This window comes from Miniopterus natalensis, chromosome 16, assembly GCF_054644295.1.
Source record: "Miniopterus natalensis isolate mMinNat1 chromosome 16, mMinNat1.hap1, whole genome shotgun sequence".
NCBI classification, from domain to species: domain Eukaryota; kingdom Metazoa; phylum Chordata; class Mammalia; order Chiroptera; family Miniopteridae; genus Miniopterus; species Miniopterus natalensis.
In genome coordinates, this window is record NC_142096.1 from 10,318,021 (window position 1) to 10,345,712 (window position 27,692).

General features: G+C 42.0%; 1 protein-coding gene across 1 annotated transcript; it reads left to right on the top strand.

Moving 5' to 3' along the window:
• On the top strand, positions 1–26,756 carry TRHR (thyrotropin releasing hormone receptor). The gene is made up of 2 exons (XM_016224260.2): positions 1–822; positions 25,896–26,756. The coding sequence occupies exons 1-2, from the start codon at positions 34–36 to the stop codon at positions 26,301–26,303; spliced, it is 1,197 nt and encodes a 398-aa protein (XP_016079746.2). The 5' UTR covers positions 1–33; the 3' UTR covers positions 26,304–26,756.
• The last annotated feature ends 936 nt before the right edge of the window (positions 26,757–27,692 follow it).

Here is a 27,692-nt window from a genome sequence, read left to right on the forward strand (position 1 = left end):
GAAGCGCTTCAGAGAGACCTCAAGCCACTGACGATGGAAAACGAGACAGTAAGCGAACTGAACCAGACACAGCTTCAGCCACGAGCAGTGGTGGCCCTAGAATACCAGGTGGTCACCATCTTACTTGTGCTCATGATTTGTGGCCTGGGCATCGTGGGCAACATCATGGTCGTCCTGGTGGTCATGAGAACCAAGCACATGAGGACCCCCACAAACTGCTACTTGGTGAGCCTGGCCGTGGCCGATCTCATGGTCCTGGTGGCCGCGGGCCTGCCCAACATCACAGACAGTATCTACGGCTCCTGGGTCTACGGCTATGCCGGCTGCCTCTGCATTACATACCTCCAGTACCTGGGCATTAATGCGTCCTCCTGCTCCATCACAGCCTTCACCATTGAGAGGTACATAGCTATCTGTCACCCCATCAAAGCCCAGTTTCTCTGCACGTTTTCCAGAGCCAAAAAGATCATCATCTTTGTCTGGGCTTTCACATCCATTTACTGCATGCTCTGGTTCTTCTTGCTGGATCTCAATATTAGCACCTACAAAGATGCTATCGTGGTGTCCTGTGGCTACAAGATCTCCAGAAATTACTACTCACCTATTTACCTAATGGACTTTGCCGTCTTTTATGTCGTGCCGATGATCCTGGCCACTGTCCTCTATGGATTCATAGCTAGGATCCTCTTCTTAAACCCCATTCCTTCAGATCCTAAAGAAAACTCTAAGACGTGGAAAAATGACTCAACTCATCAGAACAAGAACTTGAATTCAAAGACCTCTAACAGGTGTTTCAACAGCACGGTGTCTTCGAGGAAGCAGGTAAGCACATCTGCACTTCCAGGTCCACAGAGGAAATGTGGGCTAGAGTTCCTTGTGAGATGGGATTAACTTTGCCCTTCTCAGTTGATGCTTAAACCAAAATATGATCACGCAAACATTTCACAGTGTAAGCTTCTGCTTTACGTATTAAATCCATCTCTAAAGCAAATGAAGATCTAAAAATAGAGGGGGAGATGTTGATAGCACATCAGCAGGTACCAGTTCAGGTGTTATTAAAATATAAGGAAGTATAAACAGAAGCCCTAGAAATCTACCTTTAAAACGTTTGTACCTCTCTGGGAAATGTTATCAAAATATCTGTACCCTTTCTGGCTTCTGTAGGGGACAGGTGGATATCTTTAAGACTTCTATTGCAAGGCAAATATTTGACAAGATAGTCTGAGAAAAGATGAGACAAAGCAATAATGAAACTTTTCTCACCATTCTGTAGTTGCTCGAGACGGAGGCACATAACTGAGAGGGGTTCCTGGACCTGCCTTTGTAGTCCTAGTGGGAAAGGTTCTATCACCCTCTCCCCCTGTTCCCTGCAAAGGGTCTCAGCCTGCAGAAGCTGAAAATGCACTTTGCTCAGGAAATGTTCTAATACAATGGCTAACACCAAGCTCAACTTGTTACAAAAAAAAGATGGCATTTTTTTAAAAGGTCTGTTTTTCCTGCTAAGCATACCTAAAATCCCTTTATGCTTTCAGATCACCTGAATCCCCATGAGATTACATCTGAATCAGTCTTGCTAGTGAATGAAGTACAACTTTGTGACAGTAGATGTGGTTTATAAGACAATATAGAACAAACTACTTTTATATCATATACATATTTATCTATATTTACACAGTTGTTCTAAGTTGCTTATGAACTTAGCTTTTAGTTCCTTTTCTTTCTTTGCTAAACAAAATAAACACATGGTAAACATTTATTCTCAAAGCTGAAAAAGGAATCTTGAAGTCAACAATACTGGCTCTTTCAAGTGGGTTGGTGTTGTGTGTGTGTGTGTGTGTGTGTGTGTGTGTGTGTGCAGAGAATCCAATTCTTCCTGTGTGCACAGATAGAACTGAGTATACCTTTTAAAGCATGCATATGGGTCATTTGTGTTACTACTTCCTAAACTCTAGATTAGCTGATATTAGAAGAATTATAATTGGACACTTGGGCACAAGTGCAGTAAGCTACTAATAAATGTATGTGCTTTCAATATACATGAGATGAATAATGAATTGTAACTGAAAAGAGATATTTGCAGCATCTTAAATGATGCTGTGGTGCTTGATTTATATAACATCCATTATTGAAGATACTTAGATGATAGAAAGGGAAGACTGAGCAACTATTGCCAGCTCTTAGATTCCTGTTGCTTTGGGTCTAGCAGTGCTACCTAATACAAGGTGTGTCTCAGTCTATTACCCAAAACTCGATTAAGGGAAATTCAGAGAGAACTGCTGACCATCTGCCAAGACAAACATTAACAAATACAATAAGACAGCAAAGAATATATACATCTCAGTTAGAGACCAGACGTGGGTTAATGTCTGCAGCAGAAATGTCAGTGAGTAAAATTATTCATTAGACTCCAACTGATATTCTTGTTAGAAATTCTGAAATATTGTTTGTCTGTTCTAATATTTCCTTCCTTTCAATTACAGTCATTAGTACCTAATAGCATTAGTAATGTGCTTTAAATTGTTAATTTTGTTACATGTTCACACTCTAATTTCAAAGCTATTGCAGATAGGCAGTCTTTACAGAGGCTGGGTAGTAGAAGGAAAAGCCAAAAATTGGGCTCCAGACAATCCTGAGCTTAGGTGCCAGAGTTCTAATCAAGCTGTGTGCTCCCAGATAAGCAGAACTCCCTGTGCCTCAGTTTCTCATTTATAAAGGGAGGGCAAATAGCAACATCCAGGGTTATAAGGGTTCGAGGAACTATCTTACGAAAGATGCCTAAAATGGAGTGGTGATTAGCACCCGGGTGCTAACCAGCCTCCTTCCTAAAGTTCTAGTATGTTGGCAACTCTTAAGAAAATACATCCAGTCAGAGAAAGACAAATATCACACCATCTCACTTATATATGGAATCTAAAGAACAAAATACACTGATGAACAAAATAGCACCAGAGGCATAGAGACATGGGACAGACCAGAACATCTCCAAGGGGAAGGGAATGGAGAGGACAGGAAAAGTTCAACCAAAGAATATATGTGCATATATGCCTAGCCCATATAATAACATGGAGAAGGCCTGGGGGGGTGGGGGAGGCTGGCAGGTATAGTGTGGGAGGAAGCAAAAGGGTCAGGGAATGAGGGACATTTGTAATAGAGTCAACAATAAAAATAAAATAAATACAGATTTATTCTTTAAAATATACATTTGCCATTTAAACAAAGGTTGTTTGTTAAACAGGTGTGATACCATACAGTAACGTCTCTAAGGAAATGTTTAATAATTAGGACATTTGGAAATGTACTCAGAGCATTTGGGGTTGTCACAATAACATCACCACCAGTGAGCATCCGGAGCCAGAGATGCCAAATGTCCTGAAGCGTGCAAGAGAGTCTTACGCAATGAAGTGCCTGTTACAAATACCAATAACACCCTCAGAGAGAAATACGGGGTGACATATAAATCAATAGGATTGTACTCAAGTACTATGTCATGTAATTTTTTCCTAATTATAGATAGGATGGGAGTATAGAGAAAAGAAAGGAAATTCTGAAGCTGGAGAGATCAGAGAAGGCTTCGTGGAAGAGGTGGCACTGGAGAAGGCATTTGAAAGACGGGGATAATTTGGAAAGTAAAAGTCAGGAGAGACAGCCCTCCACACAAAAAGGATGTGGCTGGGATGCGAAGGGTACGGATTGGGAGAGGGGACGGGAGGAGCACATAGGGTGTGATTTTTATGGGATGGAGTGACTCGTTGACCAAAATGAATGATGTATTTGGGGGAGTAGTGAAGGGCGAGATAGGATTGATGGGTGTTTGTGTGGGAGAGAGGGGGTGTGGGCTTTGGGGGATCCCGACAATCAGGCAGAGAAAGGAGACTGAACTCATTGCAGAGTTAGCAAAGAGTAGGATGGTGGGCAGGGAACCGAAATGAGGGAAGTGGCGTTGGGGCCGGTGGCTCGGCCAGCTGTGGGCGAGGCAGATTTGGAGGGTTCGAGGCTGGTGGCACCAAAGGGCCATTCTGAAGCCGGTGGTAGCGATTCAGGAGTGAGGCTGTAAGACTCTCTATCAGGAAAAAGCAAGGAGTGGACTGGGGAGATGTTTCAAAGGAAGCACGGGTGAGAGGTGCACATGTTAGAGCCAAGGGCCGCAGAGAGGGTGACTCACTGAGGACCAGCGTCCTGAGCCTGGGCCAGCGGTGCCCCGGACGCGTGGGCGTGAAGCCGTGAAGTTCTGTCCAAAAGCAGTGACCCTTCATCTGGCTTTTTCTTCTTCTGAAATAAATCTTCTCTTAAATCTTTAGAAGGTCAAACCTCCACTTCTGTATATAACCTAAGGACTTTTATTTTAATGTTTTCTCTGCATTTTTTTCTTTCAGGCAAGTTTAATTCACATTTTAATAAATATCCTTTCCAGGCCAGGTCTTTCTAACCAAGTTATTAAAGTAAAAAAATGCATAGCCTAAAAGAACTACATTTAAAAGAGAAATAAAAGCACATTTATATGTAAGGGACAAATGTGAGGTTTGCTTGTTTGTTTTTAACTTACATCCTCTATGCAGAAAACCCAGGCCAGCCTCTTTTCTTCTCCTATTACTCAGAGACTTAGTTATATTTTGGAAAACTAAATAAGTATTTGGTAAATTCAATGAAGTAAATTACTCAAACTGGTGGCTTGGAATTGCCTAGACAAAAGAATTCTCTGATTGACTAAATCTCTTGCATGACTATTGGTCCCTTTGATGTTGAAGAGGCGCAGTTTAAGTGATGATTGGTCACATCTCAGCTGTATGTGCACACTGCGAAAATACTCTCAGTTCAGTCGATTCAGGGGCTCAGCATTGTGGAGATAAAGTGTCTCTATTATTAACTGCCCATTTCAAAGGAATTGATTGGATCTTTTGATATTTTGGAGGCAACAAAAACTGGTGCCTCCAAAGGGCTATCATTCGGATAAACACATCCCGTTCGAGCACTAGCTTTCCACGGGCGCAGGGTCTGCACGATACTTTAGTGATCACGCCGCTCGTTTGCTTTTCATTTGAGTCACTCTAATGTAGTTTGCTTTTCTGTCAGCGTAACTGGTGGGGGAACTGTGACATAACCCAAATAGAGGCTTTAAGACTTTATGGCCAAATTTTTATTATGGGTTTTATGTAACGAAACAAGCTTTTGAAATACCAAACAGCCTTTGTGTCCATAAATTTCTTAAATGCCTTCTACCTTACAAGAAGAATGTTGGTGTCCCAAGAAACAAAAGCAGGTGTGCTTTTTAAAAAGCAACACATACCTTTGGTTGTTGCCATTGTTACTGTGATGACAGTATAAAACCCACCATGTGTTTTATGAAAAACACAGAAAACTAGGAATAAGAAAACAGCCAGTTACCCCACCTCTTAAAACCACGATTTATTAGCATTTAGTTATATTCTTTTGCTGATGTTTTCACTTGCTCTGTTTTATAGACAGTACATATACATAGTGGACATAATTTTATATCCTGGTTTTACAGAAAAATGTTAAAATTCATATTCTCAAGGAGAATAGCACAGAAAAATGGGTAAGACTGTGAGTCAGTTTCTCTCAACCTCAGTTTTCTTATCATTAAAGTGGGAATAACAATTACTCATAGAGTCGCTGTTCAAATCAAGAGATGCATCAGACAAAGTTCATGCTTGCTCTCCTCCCGCCTGCCCCGCCAGCTGCCTTCCTTCACTCCTGTCCTCAGGGATCTAGCTCCATCCCCTAGGCAGCCTCCCATCTCTCTCTTAAGCAATTTCCTATAGTATGATGTGCTCGTGGACACTCAGATAAAGGCCTCATGTGTCTTCTCTCTTCTCCCCTGCCTCCCTCCAACTCCTACCTCTGTTGCTATCTACTTTTTAAAGAAGAAATTTTAAACAAGAAAAAAACTTTAACACACAAAGGGAGCCCTGGTCCGTGTGGCTCAGTCAGATGAGTGTCATCCCATCAGAACGACACCAGCTCGATTCCCTGTCAGGTTGCGGGCTTGATCCCCAGTCGGGGACGTGTAGGAGGCAGCCGATCAATGTTTCTCTCTCTTTCTCTCCCTTTCTTTCTTTCTAAAATCAATAAAAACGTATTTTTAAATGGGGGGGGGGGGAGACAAAAAGGCATAATGGTGGAATACCAGACAGTAGGATTGATATTTGGGAGCATAAAGTCCCATAAGTGTTATGGGTAGCTTAATCAATGATTCACCTTACAAGGTAAATTAATGATACAAAACTCTTCAGCATTAGGCCTAAAATAGAGGTTTCTCAAGTTCACTGGGACTGGTTTTATAGTGTTTTTACAGGCCCATCTTTCATTTATAATTGTTTTATTTGTTCCACTTGGCTGGGTTCAATCATATCCTTAATAGTATAAAGATCTCTATGTGGGGAAAAAAACACAATTTTTGTTACTTAGCACACAGATATCTAAGTGAGCCATCTTATTTTTATTATTAAAAACAGCTTTACATTTTCTGATTCACATTCTATATGAGTAAAGACCTTGTGCATATCCATAAAATGACTAAATGACAATCCCCTGCAGTTAGATGCTTTGTGTCCTTTGGTTAGGTGAACACACATTGTTTTTTTCCAATTTTATACTTGCAACTTTGAGCCATAATTTTGCTAGCAAAGAAAAATTAATTTTCCTAAATGCCTACAAAAGAGGAAAGCCTGCACTCCTTCAGAATTCTCAATTTGGTCACACACAAAAAAAACACCATAAAATCTGCTAACCTTGAAAATGACAAACTATTTTACACTTTTTTATGTACCCTCTTGTGAATTCTTCATACTGCACACAGATATCCCAAGTTCCAAACAGATGAAGGGGGGGCTGTATCTATGTTATCAGTCTCCTTTACTTTTTTTTTTAATGAGTTGGGGGCAGGGGGAAAGGTATAAAGCTAGGTCTTGGTCAGCATTAAGTAAAATGTTGCAGTAGGTCATTTTATATTCAACATCATCCTCAATTTACTTAAGCAGCCTCCGAAGCACTTAGCATGGGCAGACATGTAGAGGCCACAGGGATGCATGAAGACAAGCTCCTCACCTTCCAGGAGCTCACTGCCGGCCATGTACACGGACCGTCCCGAAAGGGCCATTATGTTCTGCAACAGGGACACACATCAGTGAGGGGGAAGGGACATGGGGGAACGGAGGGAGCTTATGGAGCTCGTGGCCCTCAGCAGGGCCTTAGAGACGGGAGACTGTCTACAGGCAGCGATACGGAGGGAGGGAGGGAGGAAAGGGGGCAAGTCCCTTGAACCCAAAAGGGAATCGCCTAGTGAGGGAATTCGGAACCAGGTTGTGGCCCTGCGGCATCTGACTCCCGCCTCTCCCCAGCCCTGCCCTTTGTCATGATACCCACTTTCACCCACCCCCGTTGGCACAGCTACCACCTGTCAGTCTCCATAGACAGCTCTAGCAAAGGCATCTCCTGACCCTGACTTAGTCATTTTTTGGACCTCATGGAAGTACATCAAATTCAATGGATCTAAAACTAAACCCATTATTTCCCCCTGATAAACCCCTACCTCTTTGCTTCTTTCCTATTTTTGGTTCCCAAGCAAAAAGCCTAGGAGTCCCTCTAAGTGCCTTTCTGTCCCACTCAAGTGCAAATCTCAGTACTAGCCAAGTCCTGCTGCTTCCAGCTCCTATTCTCACCTCTGACGTCCTCCATCACACTACCATTGTCCCAGTTCACCATATGTCAGCTGCTTTAGTCCAATACACACCTCACCAGCCTCTCTGACTCCCACTCCCCCCCGCCCCCAATCCTTCTGCACACTGCTCACTAACATCTCTCTCTCACACAGAGATCTGTTACTAAAATGATCTTTAGAGCTCCCTGAGGCCTAGAGTGTAAACTCCTCAGCATAACAAATAAGATCCTGGCTCCTTCCTATGTTCTCAGCCTCATCTCTCTGGCTCTCCTAAGTTACACTTTATGCTCCAGTGATATTGGATTATTTGTAGTTCTCTGAACTCTCTCTGTCTCTTGGCTGGAATGCCCTTCATCTGGCAAACTCTGAGTTATCTTTCAAATCTAAGATCAAATGATTGCCCCCAGTGCACCCCATCAATATTTCCCTGAATTTCTCAGGCAGATTTATACACCTGAATGCTCAGCCATAACTATGTATGTTAGGAGTCCTACCTATGCTTTTACAGTACTTTGCGTATACTTCTGGTTTAATAATCCTTATGTGTCCTAATTGTTAGCCTGTTGGTCCTTCTACTGCCACTAACATCCTTAAGAGCAAGGCCTTGCATCCCCAGTGCCCTCAGCACTGAGTTTGACATACTGTAGGCTCCTAAAAGCTTATATATGCCGTCCTGTGTTACAGCCGGAGAATATAGGCTTTACAAGTGCAGGTTGTTAGCATCTCTTCCCAGTGACATCACACTGGTTTTTCAGTGACATCACACTGGTTGTTTAAAATTGGCCATGGCTGGAGTGCTCTCATTGCAGAAATCAACAAATACGACAACTCAGGGTCCCTCCCTTTTTTGTGGTGAGGCAATTGTTAAATATCTATCAGTACACTTCTGTTTGTGTGTCATATATAATTTTACATATAATAAATGAAAGGAATTTATTCAATCCCTTTTGAGTTCCAGAATAGCCAAACTAGCTGCTAGCTGGGATGGTGGTGAGCTTGTTAGTGGATTTGGCTTTTTGGGGAGATTTCCCTCTTCCAGACAGGTCAGGCTGACTTAGAAACATGGCAACTCAAATAATAATTTAAGTTTTGTATAAATTCCTGTTGGGAAACAGGAATTCCATGAGCAAAGTGGCAAAGTATAAATGAGCTTGGTATTTGGAAGAATCTGACCTAACAGACATGCCTGAATCTATGGGGAAGTAATAAATATAGATAAGACCTCTCTTCTTCTCTTCTGTGCAAGGCTTAATAATGCCTCTGCCTGTCCAGTCACCCCAGCTAAAAACCTGGGACTCCCTTTAGAAACTTCTCTCATTCATCAGCCAAATTAATAGTTAAATTCCACAGACTTGACTCACATACATCGCTCCTAGCCTTCCCTACTGTTACCTCCTAACTCAAGCCTTCTTTGCTTCTTGCTTGGCTTGCAAGAAGTATTTCTATTTCCCTGGTTCGGGGTTGACAATCTTAGGAGAAAAGTTCCCAAAAGTCAAATCCCATTTGCCACTGCCCTTGTCAGAGGCGTTCAGTGGTTCCCCAGTGCTTTCAGATGCCTTCGATGACACACAGGGCTTTCCAGATCTTGCACTGGGCTCAGCTTGGTTAAGTAAGTGACTACTGCTGTTGGTTGGAAGGTCTTGTTTTCCCCCTTGGCCTGGTGAGTGCCTGTTCATTATGCAAGAGCAGAAGTGACTCTGCCTTTGTCGGGGGCTGGTTCTCCAGCCTTAAGTGCAGTGCTCACCCTTTCGTTTTTGCCTCGTCTGCACACTGAACAGCGGGAACTTGTATTTCCCAATTGTTTTTCAATAGTGATCATTCATACTTTACTGCCGTTCTATAAGATAGAGGCTCTGGTGAGTTCTCTAGAGCAGCGCCTGGCGTGGAATTGGTGCTCAATAATTGTGTGTTGAGTTACAGAAATAATGGATGAACAAAGCCAGAAAAATGATGAAAGGTCAGGTTTTAATGGGCTTTGAGAGCCAGTCAGAGGACTTCGGGGGATGTTTCGTTTTGAAAGAAGGTGATGTGTACAAATTGTTTTAGGAAAATTAGACACCTAGAAGCCCTCAGATTTATTCTTGTCTTCATAGCTCTGCTCACTGTTTTCCTTCCCACAGGTGCCATCCCCCTGCATCTCTGCCCCTTTTTGTCCAAGGGAGCTCCCTCACTGTGGAGGGCATTTTGCACATTTTATATTTGTAGAGGAAGTCACTGTTTAAAATTTAACACAAAATGTATTCGTTGAATGATGGATGAATAAGTTCTTCAAGGAATATAGTTTATCCATTTACTCTGTTGACTGAACCTTCTCTTGTCCTGGGATCATTCTTCCTTCTTTACTTTCTTTCCCACCTGAGAGCCTACAATAAAACGCTGTCTTTGGCCCTCTGGCCATGTTCCAAGAGAGGAAAACCAGTCATTTTTTCTCTAGCAAACACTCCATTTCTCTTCTAGCCTCCTAAATGTAAAGCTTCATCTAGAACTCAGCTTTTGTCAGTCTGTCCTTCCCTCTTTTAAAATTCAACCTTAGTCATACCTTTCCCCCATTATTCTAATGATTTCCAGATCCGCATACCTGATCTTGATCACTCACAACCTACACTTCACATCCCCACCGTCACCTGGAGATTTTAACGTCTCTCCCTCAGCATTTCTCTTACCAATTCTATTTTCTGTCTCCTGAAAAAGAAATCTTTTGAGTCAGATTTGATTTTGTCATCTCTCTCATTCTTTCTATCCAGTCTTTACTGGTTCTGTCGTTTATCCACATGTCCCTGGGCACCATGACGCTGTGGACACAAATACGAATTGGACGGTGTTTGAGCCACTGTGGGTACACAGCCTGGTGGGAGAGACATCTGGACAAATTGCTTCAGCAACATGGTGTTCTGTGCAGATGCAAGGACAAAATGCTGCGACAGGGAGGAAGAAATACCAGAGCCTTCCAGCGGAGGTCAGGAAAGCCTGCTCTGAGGGGTGATCTGCGAGACAGTGGGATAGAAATAAGAGGTCAAGTGAGGCCGCAGGATGCTTGTGGCTGGGGCATGCGTGGGAGAGCGTGGCCAGTTTGAGAAACCGCTTGTCGGTGGCATGTTGGGGACAGGGAGAAGATGAGTTTGGAAAAGTATGCTGAGAGCTGAATATAAATGCCCCAGTGTGCCATGATAATGATGCTGAGTTTAAACCTATAAGAAATATGGATATTGTGCCTTGGCCAGTGTGGCTCAGTTGGTTGAGCGTTGTTCCGAAACACGCACCAAGAGGTCGCAGGTTAGATTCCCGGCCAAGGCACATGCCTGGGTTGTGGGCTTGATCCCCAGTAGGGGGCGTGCAGGAGGCAACTGATGGATGTTTCTGTCTCTCTCCCTCTTCCTTTCTTCCTCTCTCTCTCTCAAAGCAATAAAAACATATTTTTAAAAAGAGAAAGAAATAGGGATATTGCAGGATTTCAGGTAGTGTAGTAGTGATGAATGTATTCATCCATCATTCAACAAATACGTTTTGTGTTAAATTTTAAACAGTGAATTCCTCTACAAATATAAATTGTGCAAAATGGTAAAAATGTTTACATGCAGGTCATTAAAATGTGCTTTCTTTTCAAAGTGGAAAAAAAAAAGAAGTGGATTTATCTAAAACTGAGAAGTCATGGTCTTGCCACTAGAATCAAACACAGCTCTTCAGAGATTCACAAGAGGCACATGGGAAGAACTTGAATAACTAAAAATTAAATTAGCTCAGAAAATTAAATAGGGCTAAGTACATGTGCATATGAAATAGGATGAATAATGTAAGACACCTGACAGTCATATTTAGTTGAGATAAAAACAGATAACGTCATTTTGGAAAAGAAAATGCTGCAACCTTTCATGAACAACCCTGGTGACTTTTGGCTGTATCCCTTGGAAGCATTCATTGCCTGAATGTAATTATACAGTTGCTGCAAATAAGTAAGACATCCCCTGCCTCTCTAGTCAGTGCCTTTGTTGTTTGAGTTTTATGGGGATTTATGATTATGGAAGAACTCGGCATATTTTCTGAAGGCAGCAGCTCTTAGCTTAGAAAACAAGGAGGTGATTCAGAGATGTGGCACCACCGTGGGAGTTAGAGAGGCAGAGGCAGGGTGAATGCAGAGCTCCCCGTGACGCTCATTTTAAAGATCATTGGTAAAGTTAAGTGACTCAAGCCTCCACCGATATGCAGATTGACACCCTGCCATGTTCGCTCCAACAGGGGTTCGGTTTTATGACTGGTTCTACTTGGCACACGTTTGAAAGATTATGCATACAGAAAATGTGGGAGGGGAAGGGGGGAGACAAGCATGCAAGAGGATATTTTCTGCTCTACCAGGAAAGATAGAAATAGGCTCAGATTCAGGGTGAATTTACAGGAAAAATATTTAACAGAAATGATCAAATGCTAGGAAGGACCTCCCAGGCACATCTTTATGAATCAATTAGACTACTCCGTGAACACGTTAACATCAATCAAGTCAAAACTTTTGTATAAACCAACTGCAGTGTACAGAGTTGGTATTATCCTGCAACTAAAGGTGATCTTGTTAAATTATTACAATCCCTTCCAAAGTGTTATGTGAAATAGGAAACAGTGGAAGCGAGGACAGATTTTCACCTACTCATTGATGATTTTATTGAGAACCTATTGTATACGAGGCACTATGTTAGGTACTAGGATACAAAACAGCACCCGCTTACAAAAAGTTAACAGTCTAATAGGAAAAACAGGAAAGTAAATTGATAATAAAGTCATAAAAGAATAAGTGTTATTGTAAGGAAAAGCATGGATTAGTGTTACCTGACCTGGATGGCTTGGGAAGAGGTTTCTTTTTTTGGAAAAGGAAACGCCCAAGCTGGGCCTTGCAAATTAATAGTGGTTGTGTAGGTAAAGATGGGAAGGAAGACAGTTATGCAGTGGGAATTGTAGACTTGAAGGTCAGGGGTCCCAAAAGCATACAGTCAGTCCAGAGAACTTTAAGGAGCTCATTAGGGCTGGACAACAAAAGATGAGACTAATGAGGTAAGCAGGGACCAGGAAATACAGGCTTTATATAAAATATTGAGGGATTTGGACAACATTTTAAAGGCTATGAAAAGCCACTGGGAACCTGGCCAGGCGTGGCTCAGCAGCTGAGCATCCACCTGGGATCCAGGAGATGGCGGATCAATTCCCAGTCAGGGCACATGCCTGGGTTGCGGGCTCGATCCCCAGTCAGGGGCCTGCGGGAGGCAGCCGATCAATGACTCTCTCATCATTGATGTTTCTATCTCTCTCTCCCTCTCCCTTCCTCTCTGAAATCTTATTGATTTATTATATTATATTGTATTGATTATATATTATATTATATTATGTTATATTATATTACATTATATTATGGATATATATATTTTTTAAAAAGTCACTGGGAGATTACAAGGCAAAGCATAACCTTTGTAAGTGCAGATTCCATAAAGTGTTGGGAGGAATAAATTAGATTTCATGGGGTTGGTGAGTGAATTGATGAGAGGGGGAGACTGGACAGAGAATAAGAGTAGACAGCAGTTTTAAGAAATTTGATTATGAAAGGGGGGTACAGTAAGGACCGGGAAAAATAAGAGTACTTTGATTTGTTTTATTTTATTTTACTTCTTAAGACAGAAGAAACCTGAGCCTGTTAAATCCTTATGGAAAAGAGCTAGTAGCATGGGAGGAATTATTTGCAGATACATAAGCAAGATCCAATTTTGATAGAGCACAGTTCCTGAGAGGCCAGGAGGAATACCATAAAGACGGTAGGCAAAACAATTTACCTTGGAGAGAAAAGGGGGTATCTTTCATTTGCTGTCAGCAGGGGTTGTGTCTAATTCACTGATCCATTTGCAGCACCCAGCACAGTGTCTGGCACCTAGAAGTATCCAATTAATGCCAAACAAATAAATGGATAAGCGAGTGAATTAGAGAAGGAACACGTAAGATGCAAGGAGAAGAGATAAGGAGGATTGTGGCTACAGATCAGCTTTAGGTTGTGGCGCAGGAAGCGGTGAGTTCTTGAAAGCCGGTCTCTGCTTTTGCAGGGAAATAGAACGGAAAGTCATCGAGGGGCTTGGTCACTTATGGTGGGAAATGAGAGGTAGGTGACAGGTTGAATGATCACAGGATTCAGTCCCATTCATGCTTAGAAAAACTAACCTGGTGCAGTAGTAAATTACAGGTGCTCTGAATTCCTTAGCAGCATCTAAACACTTCCCAGTGGGCCTGTCTTGGGACTCATTCCCAGTAAACACCTCTAGAAAATAAGGGGAAATGCATCCCTTTGTTTAGACAATCAGAGGCGCTGATCCTGATGCTCTTTACAGTTGGTGTCCTGTTTAGATGAGCCATTTCATTGTTCTGTTTGTTTCCTTTACTGTTGTGACAACGTGCCCACAATCATTACAATTTCACATTTAGCACTTCATTCCCTCCACTGAGGCAAGGACCTGGTGGTAAGGGCCGAGCTGTATGGGGGTTGATGCAGTCCCACAGGCAGCGATTTCTACATTCATGAAAAAGTTCCATCTGAAGCCCTGCCTCCAAGTGGATAGAAGTCAGGTGCCTCAATAAATCCCTTACTCAAAACCATGGTGAACAGAAACAGCTCATGGCAATAACTCTGTCCTCACAGTCTTAAGTCAGGTCTCTCCTTTATCAGCCTCTCTAGCTGGCAGATCTGGTGTTCACGGCCTGTTTTGTCTTCCCTCAAACATCTTGGCTCTCTCCAATTTATCTTTGAAGGATTCTGGAAGCACACTCAAGAGCAATTAGCCTTGTGACAAAAGCAACCCATTCCATTTCCCACACGGTTCTTGACTTGACTTTGTTACTGACTTTAGCTCTAAGAAAGATGGTAGCATAAGGTGCAAATAATAAATAAGGATTGACAGGACCAAGGGTGCTTGACTTTTCTTGAGTTTGATGGCTCACAAGACCCTGGAGACACTAAAGCTAAAAGCCAGAGAGGCTCGCAGAGAGGCTCAGAGCACTACTCTCCCACTTCAGCATCATGAAGGGTGTTTGTTTATTCCTTAGGGGACCTCTCCCAACTCAAGGAGATTGTTCCCACCACTTGAAATCCAACACAGATCCAAAACTCAGATAGGTAGAAAACTGCAGTTTTTGACTGTGGCTTTTAAGCTAATGAATAACAGTTTCTGTTTCTTGCTCCTCCCCAACTCCACCCATTTCCTCAGAATTATTAGTCAAGAGAGGTTATTAAATCCCATCAGTCCTATTGTGCCCATTCTAAACCTGTTTTAAAATAGACAGTTATCCATGCTTATACTACAAGTAGAGAGGCAGTCTTGAATTTTTTTCTTTAATCATGAAAACTGTGGCACTGGAAGAAAACTCATGTTCCTAATACGCCCAGTTAGTCAAAAGAAGGAAATTTCTGGGCTGTGACAGTATGAATTATCTTCTCGAATAATCTTTAATGGTCATTAAGAAGCTCTTCGTAGCACTGAAAGAAGGTTCATTAATTTTTACAAACTGATACTTAAACGTAAGCCACTTTTATACAATGCTGCTGTCTTTTAAGGAGTTATAAAGTAAAGCTATTATAATTAGAATTCTATTGATCTGGTAAGGTCACCTTTCTGCCTCAGCTAAACCAACCCAGTAGGATCTCAATATTAAAAATAGAGTCAAGTTGTTTAGAATATAACGTATTCTTTCAAAACACCAATAATTTATCATAAAGACAACTTGGAGTATGATGATTAGCTAGAATGAAATTCACGAAGTCATTTTCCCCTGAAGAGAAATGCCTGCATTCAGAAGTAAAGCGTCTTGGTGAACTGTTACAGCCGGGCTACGGGAAGCGCTCTGTGCAGGAGCCTCGGTAATGAGCAGTGACTTCCTTGTGTACTAACTAGCCAATATTTCAGCTATGCCACGTTTACAATCATCATAAAGATTTGAACATATTACATCTTGGTACTGTATTGTAAATTTGTCAACTTTTATTTCACTCCCAAAGCCCTGAGGAGCAGGAAGCTTTACCTCCTGTAGCAGAAGCACATCCCAACACAAATTCCCATCCCATTTCAAGAGTCACTGTTTAAATATTCTAGCTTAGACTCTTCAGTTAAGGCTACTTGTGTGGGCTTCCTCCCACCTGGAAGGTAACCTGAAAAAAAAATAGTCTGTCCCACCTGCATAGGTGTCTGCAGTTTATTAACATTTCTGATAGGTAATATTTATGAACTCTTACTGTGCACCAGGCATGGTGCTCAGGGATCTTCACACATCATCTCCTTTTCACTGATGGCATAGGTATAATTTATCATCTCCGGTTTTTTAATTTTTAAATTGATTTTAGAGAGAGGAAAAGAGAGAAAGAGAGAGAGAGAGAAACATCGATGTGAGAGAAACCCATTGGCTGCCTCTCACATGTGCCCCTACCAGGGATAGAACCTGCACCCGGGTTATGTGCCTTGACCAGGAATCAAACCCAATACCTTTTGGTGCACTGAAGGACACTCCAACCAACTGAGCCCCATCAGCCAGGGCTGTCACATTAAAGGTGAGGAACCTGAGATCTAGCCACATTAGGTTCAAGGTCACCCAGTCCAAAAAATGGAAGAACAAAGAGTCTAATTCTAGCACCTAATCCCAAGCCTCTGATAGCAACACTACGCTCTACCTTCTCACACACTTGACTACGGTACTAGTATCTCAGAGATGAGGTACAGTGTGGGCTATATCTGCCTAAGAAAAAGGGAACTTCTTACATATGACAATGTAATGGATCCATTCATCCCACAAAATGTGTTGAACACCTGCTTGAACATTCTGATCACTGTTTTAGACCCTGGGAACACAGTAATGAGCAAATATGACAAAAATCCCTGTCCTGTAGAATTTACATTTTAAGGGGGAGAGGGAGGTAACAGATTGTGACATATCAGATTTAGGAGAAAAATTAAGCAGGTAAGAAGGATATGAAATGCTGCCATTGAAGGGGTACGATTTTAAATAAGGTAGTTAGAGATACCAAATAAATAGCCATTTCCAAAGTGCAGTGTTATTTTGATTCTATATGCACGATACTAGTAAATGGCATTTATAAATCAATGCCCGAAACAGCAGAGTTTGCCCCATTAATGCAATGTAAAACCACCAGGCTGCCTACATAAGTCATTGGCTTTTTTGCACAGGAAGTATATATAGCATTAGTGACACTATTCAGTTATGTTTCATAAACCTTATAACACTTATTCTAAGAGAAAAAGCATTCTACCTTCTCATTCAGAACCAAAACATTTCCCAGTGGTGGGAATGGGACCCCTAGGCAGGTCAGACATTGAGAGAGGTTTGGGATGAATGTTCTTTTACCCAAATACAAAATTAGCTCTCATTTTTGTAAGAGAAAGTATAACATCTCCATCTATTCTCACTTGGAGAATAAAAAACCGTTGCTCTTTTAGGGACAGGTAGACAAGAGGCTTCCATCTTTTGGGGGACCGCCAGAGTGGTTAAAGCACAGACTGGAGCAAATTGTCAGGATCAAATTCGTTTTACCACCTGTAGGTGGTATACAGGTTCCCTCCTCTGTAAAATGGAGATAAAGATGGTACCTTCCTCACAAGGCTATTGTCGATGTAAATGAGCTAATATGTAAATGAAGCACTTAGAACAGGGGTTGAGACACAGTAAGTCACAAGTGTTTTCTATTGTTAGCTTCCAAAACAGCTCTTGCTTTTCTAGCATTTACTATGTTCCAAGCACTAGTGTAAGAGCTTGGTATACATTATCTCATTTATCCACAAAATCCCTGGGAATTAGGTAAGATTTCTTTCACCATTTTTCCTGAACAGAAAACTAAGACTCAGAAATAGTCACGGGCCCAATTTCTAACAGCTGGTAAGTGGCAGAGCCAGGGTCTCAACACAGGGTGACTGCTGTGAGAGAGGAGTCGCTGACATTAGTTAATTAGGAGAGTCTGATTAAAAAGCAAAAACAAAAAAACCCAAGGGCCCGCTTTGCTCTGGGCCAGGTGGGCGAACTACCATTGATCCCAAAGTGCAGCTTCTCCGACTGGCTCCTGGCCCAGTTTCTTCACCACACCTGATAATCTTCGGAGGAAGTAGCTTGCAGAACTACTGAAAACATAGTGTTACCATTGCACTTTGAGGTGATATATTTTAGAGAGGCAACACAAACCATGATTTCGTCATAAGAGAAATAAAATATAAAAATCAAAACTTTGGTCCACAAGCTGAGAGCCAGTATTTCTCATAGGCTTGGTGGATAAAAAGATGAAAAACTTGGAAAATTACCCATAAATCCACAATATGGTTTGAAATGAGTTACATGTCACTTGTCAGTTCTACTAGAAGTGTTCAACTCTTCCATTGGTTGGCAAACTATGGCCATGGGCCAAATCTAGCTCTACTGCTTAACTCTAGTTAAAGTTTTAACCCTTAATGGAACACAGCCAGGCCCATTCGATTATGTGTTGTCTACGGAGGTTTTCACGTTACAGTGGCAGAGTTGAGCAGGTGTATGGCTCACAAAAGCTAAACTATTTTACTATCTGGTCCTTTATGGTAAAAGTTTGCTGACTCCTGAACTATTTCTATTTAAAAGTTTACTTGTGAAAATATTGGATACTTAGTACTGGCCCCGGTACATGACAGGTGCTCTAGAAATAAATGATAAATACATATTAAATAAATATGTTTGGATTCCACAAAATTGCCAAAAACAGGAAAGTTCAACCTGTTAGGTTAGCACAAGGTAGTAACACTAGCACTCCTCACCAGGGATGCTGATTTCAAGACAAGCTGGGAAGTACATCAGCCCTTTATATTAGAAAGTTCTCATATACATTACACAGTGTTTTTATGTCTTCCTTGTGGTTCATCCTCAAACATATATTTTCATATATTAACTATAGACACCAAGACTCAGAAGGCTTTGAGTGCCCATGAGTGGTAAAGCTGGGACTTCAAACCAAGTCTTCTGATTTTGAATCCCATGTTTTGCACATCGGGAAGCTAAACTCAGTGGAAAATGCTGGATTTATGGCTTGCTGGAGGAAAGAAATGAACCACCGCCATTTCAGTTGTCCCTGTGAGTTCTTTCAGGACAGCTAGAAAATTAGCTCTGTAACTCCAGCCGGGCACAAGCGTGGCACACGCAGTCTCCCTCGGGAGAAACGCCGCGAAAGGAGGAGTTGGCTGTCTCCCAGGTACACTCAGCCCCACGGAAGCAAAACAACTAAATGCCCACTAAACATTTGGCAGCCCTGAGAGCTTTCCTTCTATTTAGAGATCACCTCCCTCCCCCTCCATCATTCACATTTTACATTTTAAAACATTCCCATTGATTTTCCATCCCCTGCGGCGGGAGCAGCTGAGGGATTGCTGCCCTGTGGCACAGCCAGAGCAGCACAGGGGGAGCCGAGCGTGGGAAGCACGTGTCTTCGCAGGAGCGTCGCAGGTTCCCAGCTCAGAGCCAGCACCCATGCTTCAGTCAGCATTCCTAAGGCCTGGTTCCAATGAGAAAAACGACCAGGAGAAGTAAACATGCCCTAGGGAGCAAAGGTAAGGAAACCAAAGCTGATGTTTTAGGACATGAGCCGAATCAGGCGCCAGTAATTTGCCTGGGAGAGAGAACATTTAGAAAACGCTAAATAGCACATGCAGCCCAGGACAGGTGAGCTGCAGCGTCGTCCCAGCACGGCCCATGCAAGGATTCAGGAGGACATTCTATTTCTAAATTAAGATGGTATTATAATTTTGAATTCCAATTCTGCCAGCTGAGTTCTTCCGCCCCCAGCATGTTTCCAAATATCCGCCTCCCGTGAACAAGAAAACATCCAGGCCGCAGGAGAGGAGCCAGCTTTTCATCGGCACAGTGATCAGGCTGCGATCAATACGGACACCTCCACCCGCGAGCAGTTGCTGATGCTGCGGCAAGTCCTGCACCCAGTCCTCCCGTCTAGTTACAAATGTTACCTGGCACGCAGCTGTTTTCCGCTCTGAGCGGAAGAACCTTGAAATCAGACACATTCAAAAAATGTGTTTCATCGGGTCTTGGTATCGCAGTGCAAGCAGAAACGTCTTTGTTGGTGCTGAGGCGGCCACCCTTGGGTAGAGAGGGTGCACTCTCACCAACGGCCTTCACCAACGCCAGCCTTTAACTTCAGAAAATAAGTATCTGTCTTCCCCAGGTTCAAGGTATTTTAGTAAAGAGGAGACTTTGGAGTCAAATCTACATGTTCTTAAAGTGTGGCTTTTATCCATTAGCGTGTGGCTTTGTCATTGTCAGCATCAGTGCTACTCCCTGAGATGCAGGTCAAGTGGGACTGTTAGGAAGATCGTACCGAGCACAGTGCCTGGCCTGTGGCCGGCGTGTCCTCTACCTTAAGGCCCTTCTCTTTCATCTGCTAGTTCCCACTGTCAGATTGGGACACCCCCCATTTTCATCTCTTCCTCAGTCTAGATGGAAGCATGGTAAGAAGTCCTGTGCAGTCCCCGTGTGGCACCTCTCTCGGAGGGTCTCAGAAAGTGAGGCTCACGACCACGGGGGTCTCTCTCTCAGGTGAGGCCTGAACCACTAACCGGAGCAGCTCAACGCTCCAGCACTTCTTCCCACTCTTCGTGTGTTTGTGCTTCTAACTTTGCTCTTAAAAAAAACCCAGATAAGCATTGAGGGCTCACCCCACATCGGACTTGGGTGCAGAGCTCCTGTCCGTTTTCCTCAAGAAACACTCTCACACTTGGCAGTTGGTGATGTTAGTGATTTTACTGGAGAACTGGAGGTGTGCAATTTTTCTGTAAACGCAACGCTTTAGAATAAAAGCAATATACAAATGCTAGTTAACAGTTTTAGAACTTGCAGTGAAAGTGATAGCACTAGTAAAAGTGATGGCAGTTAGTAATACAAGGTTTCTCGGAAGGCTAGGATGGAGACTCTAGTTAGCTTCTGATTGTCCACATGCAGCACACATATGCAGGGCTGAGCTGTGCCCACCCAAGGAGCCGTAATCTCGGCTTTCACCATCAGACAGAAAGTTATCCAGTTCAAATTTTTAAAAGAAAGAAAAAGATTCCTAAATAAAGTCTTTATCTAGAGGCGATAAAGGTGACAGAAGGGTGAGTTGAAAGGACTGAATCCAAACTCTTATGAGAACTATATGCCACCATTCCACACAATTAAATATAATAAAGATTATATATATATATATATATATATATATATATATATATATATATATATATATATATATATTGGGCTTGTGTTCAATATTTCAACCTAATCCTCACAAAAAAGGTGACCCTTCACCGTGGTGGTCAAGGACAGAAGCTCGTCCAGCCCTTAGACCGTCCTGTTCCCACTCTGCTCTTCCTAGCCATCTCTGCTGGCAATCTCTCTCTTTACACACTACATTTTAATCAACTGATTTTTCTGCCTCTATGTCTGGCCTTCAATATACTCCACAAAAATGGCTGGTCTGCTTCCTGGCTGACAAATGCTCCACTGAGAGGACCTTTTCAGAAAACCCTCTGCCCTGCAGCTCTGTCTGCTTTGGCAGCTGCGCCCCCCCTTCTGCCCTGGCAATGGAAAGCCAAGCACCCTACAGAGTGTGACATCCTCTCATCATATAAAAATGATGGCTTTGTAATGGTGTCTGCAAGCTTCCTGGAGAAAGAGAAAGCTCCACGTCTTTACATGGTCAGCACCTGGAATTCGCAGACTAAATTACTTCTGGTTCCCAGGGTACGCCTGCTACCTCGTGCCTCCTGATCACTACACCCCCCAAATCTCTGCAGGACCGCTCTTCCTGCCTCTCTTTACCTTCAGATTTTGGCGCAGGTGTCACTGAAACGGAAAAGCCCTCACCATCCACCCTCAACCCCAAGTTCAGATCAGGTGCTCCCATAGAACCCAAAATTTCCCGTCTTAGCATTTATCACATTGCGTTATAACTTCCCGCCAGAGTGTAAGGTACATGAAACCACTGGCAATGCCTTTCTGCATTAAGTCCGCAGGGGCCAGGACATGGACAGGTACACAGTATGAGCTGCAAACGAATCTTAGAATGAGTGGATAAAATTCCTTCCCAATAAAAACATATTGTGAGATCATTTTCCCTTGATGGTTATGTCATGCTGCTTCTCAAGGATGCTTCCAACCCGCGGCAGAGGCTTCTGTAAAGAAGACTTATTTATATATAATTGCATATCCCACGCATTGCTTTGGCAAAAATAGCAATGTTTACAAATAATGGCCCAAGATATTTGCAAATTAGCATTTTTGTTACTTTATTCGGGATAAAGAATAGCAACAGAAATGGTTTTAGCAACCACTGTGAAATTAATTGAGTATGAAAGACAATGTTTAGGACATTTCCTTTCTAGGTGTTTACTCCCACACTGAGTAAGAGGTGCTAAAATCCAAGCTGTGGCTACACTAAACACTAGTGAACATTTCAGAAATTGATTAAATTCGATCAAAGATATTTGAAATTAACTAAAAATAAATGAGTGGGATTCAATATCTTCTCTATCATCCCACTAGAGACATTTTCCTCTGGGTCAACCTTAGAAAATCATTCTATTTATTTCATTTTACACCTCTTTAAATTTTTATAAATTTATTTCAAATTAAAAGCTGAAATGTATTAAGGACTCATTTTACTAATTAATCCATCTCCATTGAAAAAGACTTTTAATATTAAAAAATACAGTAGTTGCACAAATCTTCTAACAATATGCTGGAGAACTGAAACCCACAAAAAGATCCTGGCTACATATTTTGAAATAATTCTTTCGATGCCTAATTTATTCAATATTTATCAAAGACTATCTTTTATCACATATGGTACTAAGTCCCTGAGGATAAAGAAATGAATAACTTTCCCCCTGCCCTGAAGAAGCTCACTGTCCATTGGAGAGATGGACAAATACATCTCATTGCAATAAAAAGTTTTGGGAGTGATGTCAAAGTATGCAGAGGAGGAGGGCAACTGTGGAAGCTCATGGCAGAGATTCTGACCTCGAAACAGGTTGTTTTTCTTTGAGACAATGGAAGTTGCTCCCTCCCTGACATTAAGTGAAAACAGAAGGTAGATATTAAATGTGGATTCAATGTTCCACCTGACAACTGTAGAGAGTAAGATAAAGATAGATGAAATTCAACCTTTAATTTCGGAAATTTAGCAGTAATAAGTTTGTTGGATTTATACTTAGAAGAAGTTAAATGTTTTTGTAACTGTTATGGGGATGACACAGTAAAAATTGCATCACTGAATGCAAAGGGCTTTCATAGGGAGAGCAAAGCTAGAGGAAAGACGATGGTCTTTGGCTTAAGGAGACGTAGATTGAATTACTGCTCTGTCACTTACTACCCACGTGTTTTTAGATGAGTCACATGCACTCCCTGAACCCCAACTTCTTCATACACAAAGTAGAGCTAAGGCCAACCAACACGTAGAGTTATTATAAGCATTAAACGTGACGATGTTTACATATCTTTGTGATGGGGCATCATGAAAGCCTCAAATGTAAGATGCCGGGTCCTTGGCAAGGAGCGGAAGGGTGTTGACAAGTTTGAAGCGGTAACCTGATGTCAGAGCACCTGGGGTCCGAGGCAGGAAACAAAGGCAAGGGTGTGAGTGATGATGATGACAATAAAGATAATAATTACTATCACTCCTTCCAAAGCTCAGAATAGTCATCACCGAGTTAAGCCTGTGATTTCCTAGGGCCAACTATTTACCCAATCTTAAGTCTACTTAGGAAAAATCAGGCTTCAATTAACCTCTTGACTGAGTAGCTCCTTCCCTCTGAGAAGTCAGAATCTCTGGAAGGCATTACCTGGTATTACCAATGTGAAAACCAAACCTTCCCACTGAACAAGCTCTCAACGCCCCAGTGAGGAAAATATGAAGTGTAACTATCCTACAGGCACTGAGTCAGAAGAGATGCTCAGGGAATGGTGAGTGAGACAGAACAGGAGGGCAGGGAGAGCTTCCAGAACATGACCAAGAGCCTTGGAAGAAGGGGAAACACAGTAACTTGAGAGCAGATGGACACCTCAGAGGTGCCACTGCAAGAAAGTAGTAGGAGTCATTCAAGAAGAGATAGTCATGGTTCAAAAAGAGATAAAGGCTATGTGTACCCAGATATGAGAAGTCTTACAGCAATCGATATTTGGAGAGCCAAGGGAGGAGGCAACTACTATAGAGCCAGGAAGAACAGCAGGAAGAGATGAACACTACTCCTGCAATTCAGGACTCATGGGAGCTCCTAGCTGGGGTGAAAGAGATATGGTCAAGGCTAAGATAGAGCCCCACAATCAGAAGACTAGGGGAAAAGGGAGGAATTCTCACATGGGAGACTAAAATGGGTTCTACAACCAGGATTAAGTACAAGATTGGGAGCGGAATGTATAGTAGATGCCAGTGGAAGGGTAGGTGCCTAGGTGGGGAGTCCTTATTTCTACATTAAAGAACTTTCAGAAAACGCTCTCTAAGAACAGAATCCCCCTCAATGTCAGAACAAAATAGAGGCTGCTTGTGGGGGCTTCAGTGAAACAGCTGAGAGGTTAAGAGGGATGAGGGAGGGAGAATCAGTTCCTTCTCGTTGGTGGGTATTTTTCAGGTGCAGAACACTTAGGAAGTATGAGCTGAGGAAGCAGAAATTTCTTAAACTCCGTGGGAGACTAAAGATAACTGACACCTTATTTTTAAATGTGCAAAGTGCTGCTCTTGAAGAAAAGCAATCAGTATCTCCCCCACTGCTACAATTTTAATACACCCTGCCTATGGTGGAAACACTATGATCTCTTTATGTTGTCATTAGTAAAAGGGTAAAATTTCCATAGAGCTTTAAGGTTTCAAAGCCCTTCTCACATTCATTATTTTACTTCCTCCGCATCTCTATGGAGTAAATGCAACAATATGATCAGACGTATTTCCAGGCGTAGAAATGAAAGTACAGATGAATGACTTTATTAAGGTCTTAAAACCACTTAAAAAAATCAAAGCTGGTTGATTTAACTCTGAATCCTGGCCAACTCCCGGCCTTTCACTGAGCATGCATGTGAGGCAGAGAAGAATCTGCTAAATTATGCCTTTCAGTGATCTTGTCCCTGGGCAATCTTGGGTATTAAACCTCATCTTACCTATTGTCCTAGCTCCTGTGCATTGCCTGAATTTAGGAGCACGTTAAATTCCAGAGTTTGTTTTCTCTGGCCTCCATCTCCCCTTTCCCTGAAGGAAAGCTGTGTAGTGTGAAGGGCAAAAGCTTTGGCTTCTGTTGACCTGCATTCCAATCCCGGCTCCAAGACTCTACAGCTCCCACACGGTGCTGACCAGCATCTGTACCTCCGTTTCCTAATTGGAAAGATAGAAAATGGAAATAAATACCTACTTGGGAGGGTTTCAAGCTTTTTAAATGTGATCACATACGTAAAGCATTTAGTATAGTGTCCTGCGCATAGACATTCAATAACCATCTTTTTGGCTTAAGACACTATCCTTCTATGTTACCTCATTTGATGTCGGGGAGCACTATTGGCTCCATGTTACAGGTGAGGTAAAAGAAGGGTTAAGATCATTTCTTGGGATCACATATGAGGTTAGTAAAGATGGGATTAGACCCTAAATCTCCTAATGTTTGTCACAGACATGCATTTTGGCACCCTGTGTCACATCCTCTTAGCAAGACTGATTTCAGCCACAGCTACAGTGGACGGTTCCTGCCAGGAGACAGTGTCCCACTTCAGGTACCCACCATCCCCTGACTATTCGCTCTCTGCCTCAAGGTTCTCTCTAAAGCCCCCAGGAGTTTCCAGGAGGGAAAATCCTGGAAGGGCAGGGCCATTAAAGCCCTAAGGGTACCCCCTCAACAAAGGGGGGAGGGCAGCCACTACATAAATGCCTGTCCTCTCTTCCTCTGGGCAGATAACCCTGAAGGCCGCTATTTGACCTGCAGTTGCCCACAGTGGGCACCTACTCAACAACACACACTTGATTTTGGCTTTTCTTCCTCTGTGACACTCTCCTCCATACCCTTAATCTGGCTTCCCGGAACCATCTCCCAAGTAAACTTCTTACACTTGGGTTCTTGTCTCAGGCTACATTCTTGGGAACCAAAGGGGGAGGTATTGCTTTGCTTTGTTTTTATTTGTGTTTATACTGCATTTCTCTCCATGTCTCTCTCCATAGGTCACCAAGATGCTGGCAGTGGTTGTAATTCTGTTTGCCCTTTTATGGATGCCCTACCGGACCCTTGTGGTTGTCAACTCATTTCTCTCCAGCCCTTTCCAAGAAAATTGGTTCTTACTCTTTTGCAGAATTTGCATTTATCTCAACAGTGCCATCAACCCAGTGATTTACAACCTCATGTCCCAGAAATTTCGAGCAGCCTTCAGAAAACTCTGCAACTGTAAGCAGAAGCCAACGGAGAAACCCGCTAGCTACAGCGTGGCCCTCAACTACAGTGTCATTAAGGAGTCAGATCACTTCAGCACAGAGCATGATGACATCACTGTCACTGACACCTATTTGTCTGCCACCAAAGTGTCTTTTGATGACACCTGCTTGGCTTCTGAAATAACCTTTAGGCAAAGCTGACTCATGAGTTAGAAGAAAATGGACCACAAAGTACATCTGTGCAGTTATCAACCCAAGAGAAGAAAAGGCAGGTACTCGTATGTGAAGACAGAGCAGATAAAGTCTTTTCCAGTGACCATACTTTAACCCACGGAATGATTCATGTTTTCCTTCCAGTGTCACAAAACTAATATCACAAAAAATGAAGTGAATGTGAGAAATAGCCAAAGGGTGGAAATTGAGAGTGTAGCCCTTTCCACTTAACTTGAGAAATTCAGTTTATTTGGGGAGCTATGAAGTTTAGATTAAAATCTAGACATCAACTCACATTATTTATAATAACTTTATCAAATGTGATTTCTCAACTTCCCCCCAAATTATTTATATACAGGCTTGGGCAAAAGTAGGTTTACCGTTGTTTATATGGAAAATAATACAATAATTAATAAAAATAATTCAAGAATAAACTGTGTTTTGCGTACTCACAATTGTAAATGTACTTTTGCCCTACCTTGTATTTGGTAATTTTGCAACATGCAAATGTTTAAATGTTTGCATTTAGCATTTCAACAAAGTACAGTGCTATATCATGACTATCTGAGACTACAGGGAAAATAAAAAAATATTCTACTTATTGGGTAAAAATCAGACAAATATGTTCACTCTACTAAAACAAATGCAAAAGCAAATGTCATAATGTTTATAAAATTTTGAAATGATTTTTATCTTACAAAGTAGACAGTCATTTCAACTTTAATGTAAAATAAACCAAAAAATAGTCAAAAATACAAATTATGAAGAAATATAGATTTAATTTTTAGATAAATCCAGCTCTTATCAACTATTCAAGCCTCTTAAATGAAGAATGAGACATGAGAATTATTCAGATTAAATAGTGTAAAGATAAAAACTAGCACACAATGAATATTGAGGAGTATTGCCAAGACAAAACCAAGTATTTAAAATGAGGTTTTACTTATCTCTGAAACTTTTAAGAAAGAAAATCCTTTTTGAGCAAGCATTCTTGTGTGTAAACTACTGAGCTATGTCCAGTGAATAAATCCTTCTGACTCTAGCTTAAAACTCGGGAGCCTTCTCAAATGCCTACTTGCTATTCTAAGTCAGTCAAAGTCTGACCATTACACTTTCAGATGAAGGCCCCCCTCTGAGCATCATATGTAGTCTATAGATTTTAACCTGTCTGCAATTGTCTTTCCTTCCTGCCTGCTTGTTATTTGTAGGTTCTTTATTTTTTTTCAAGTGCTAGTGATATTTTGTTTACAGAGTCTAAATGAAAGCACTGCAAAAATGCTGTTGCTTTATTTTCAATAGAGCTAAAACTGATTTCAACCCACAATCAATATCTCTTTATAGTTATGACTTAGACGTGCTATTCTGTTCCAGTGATTA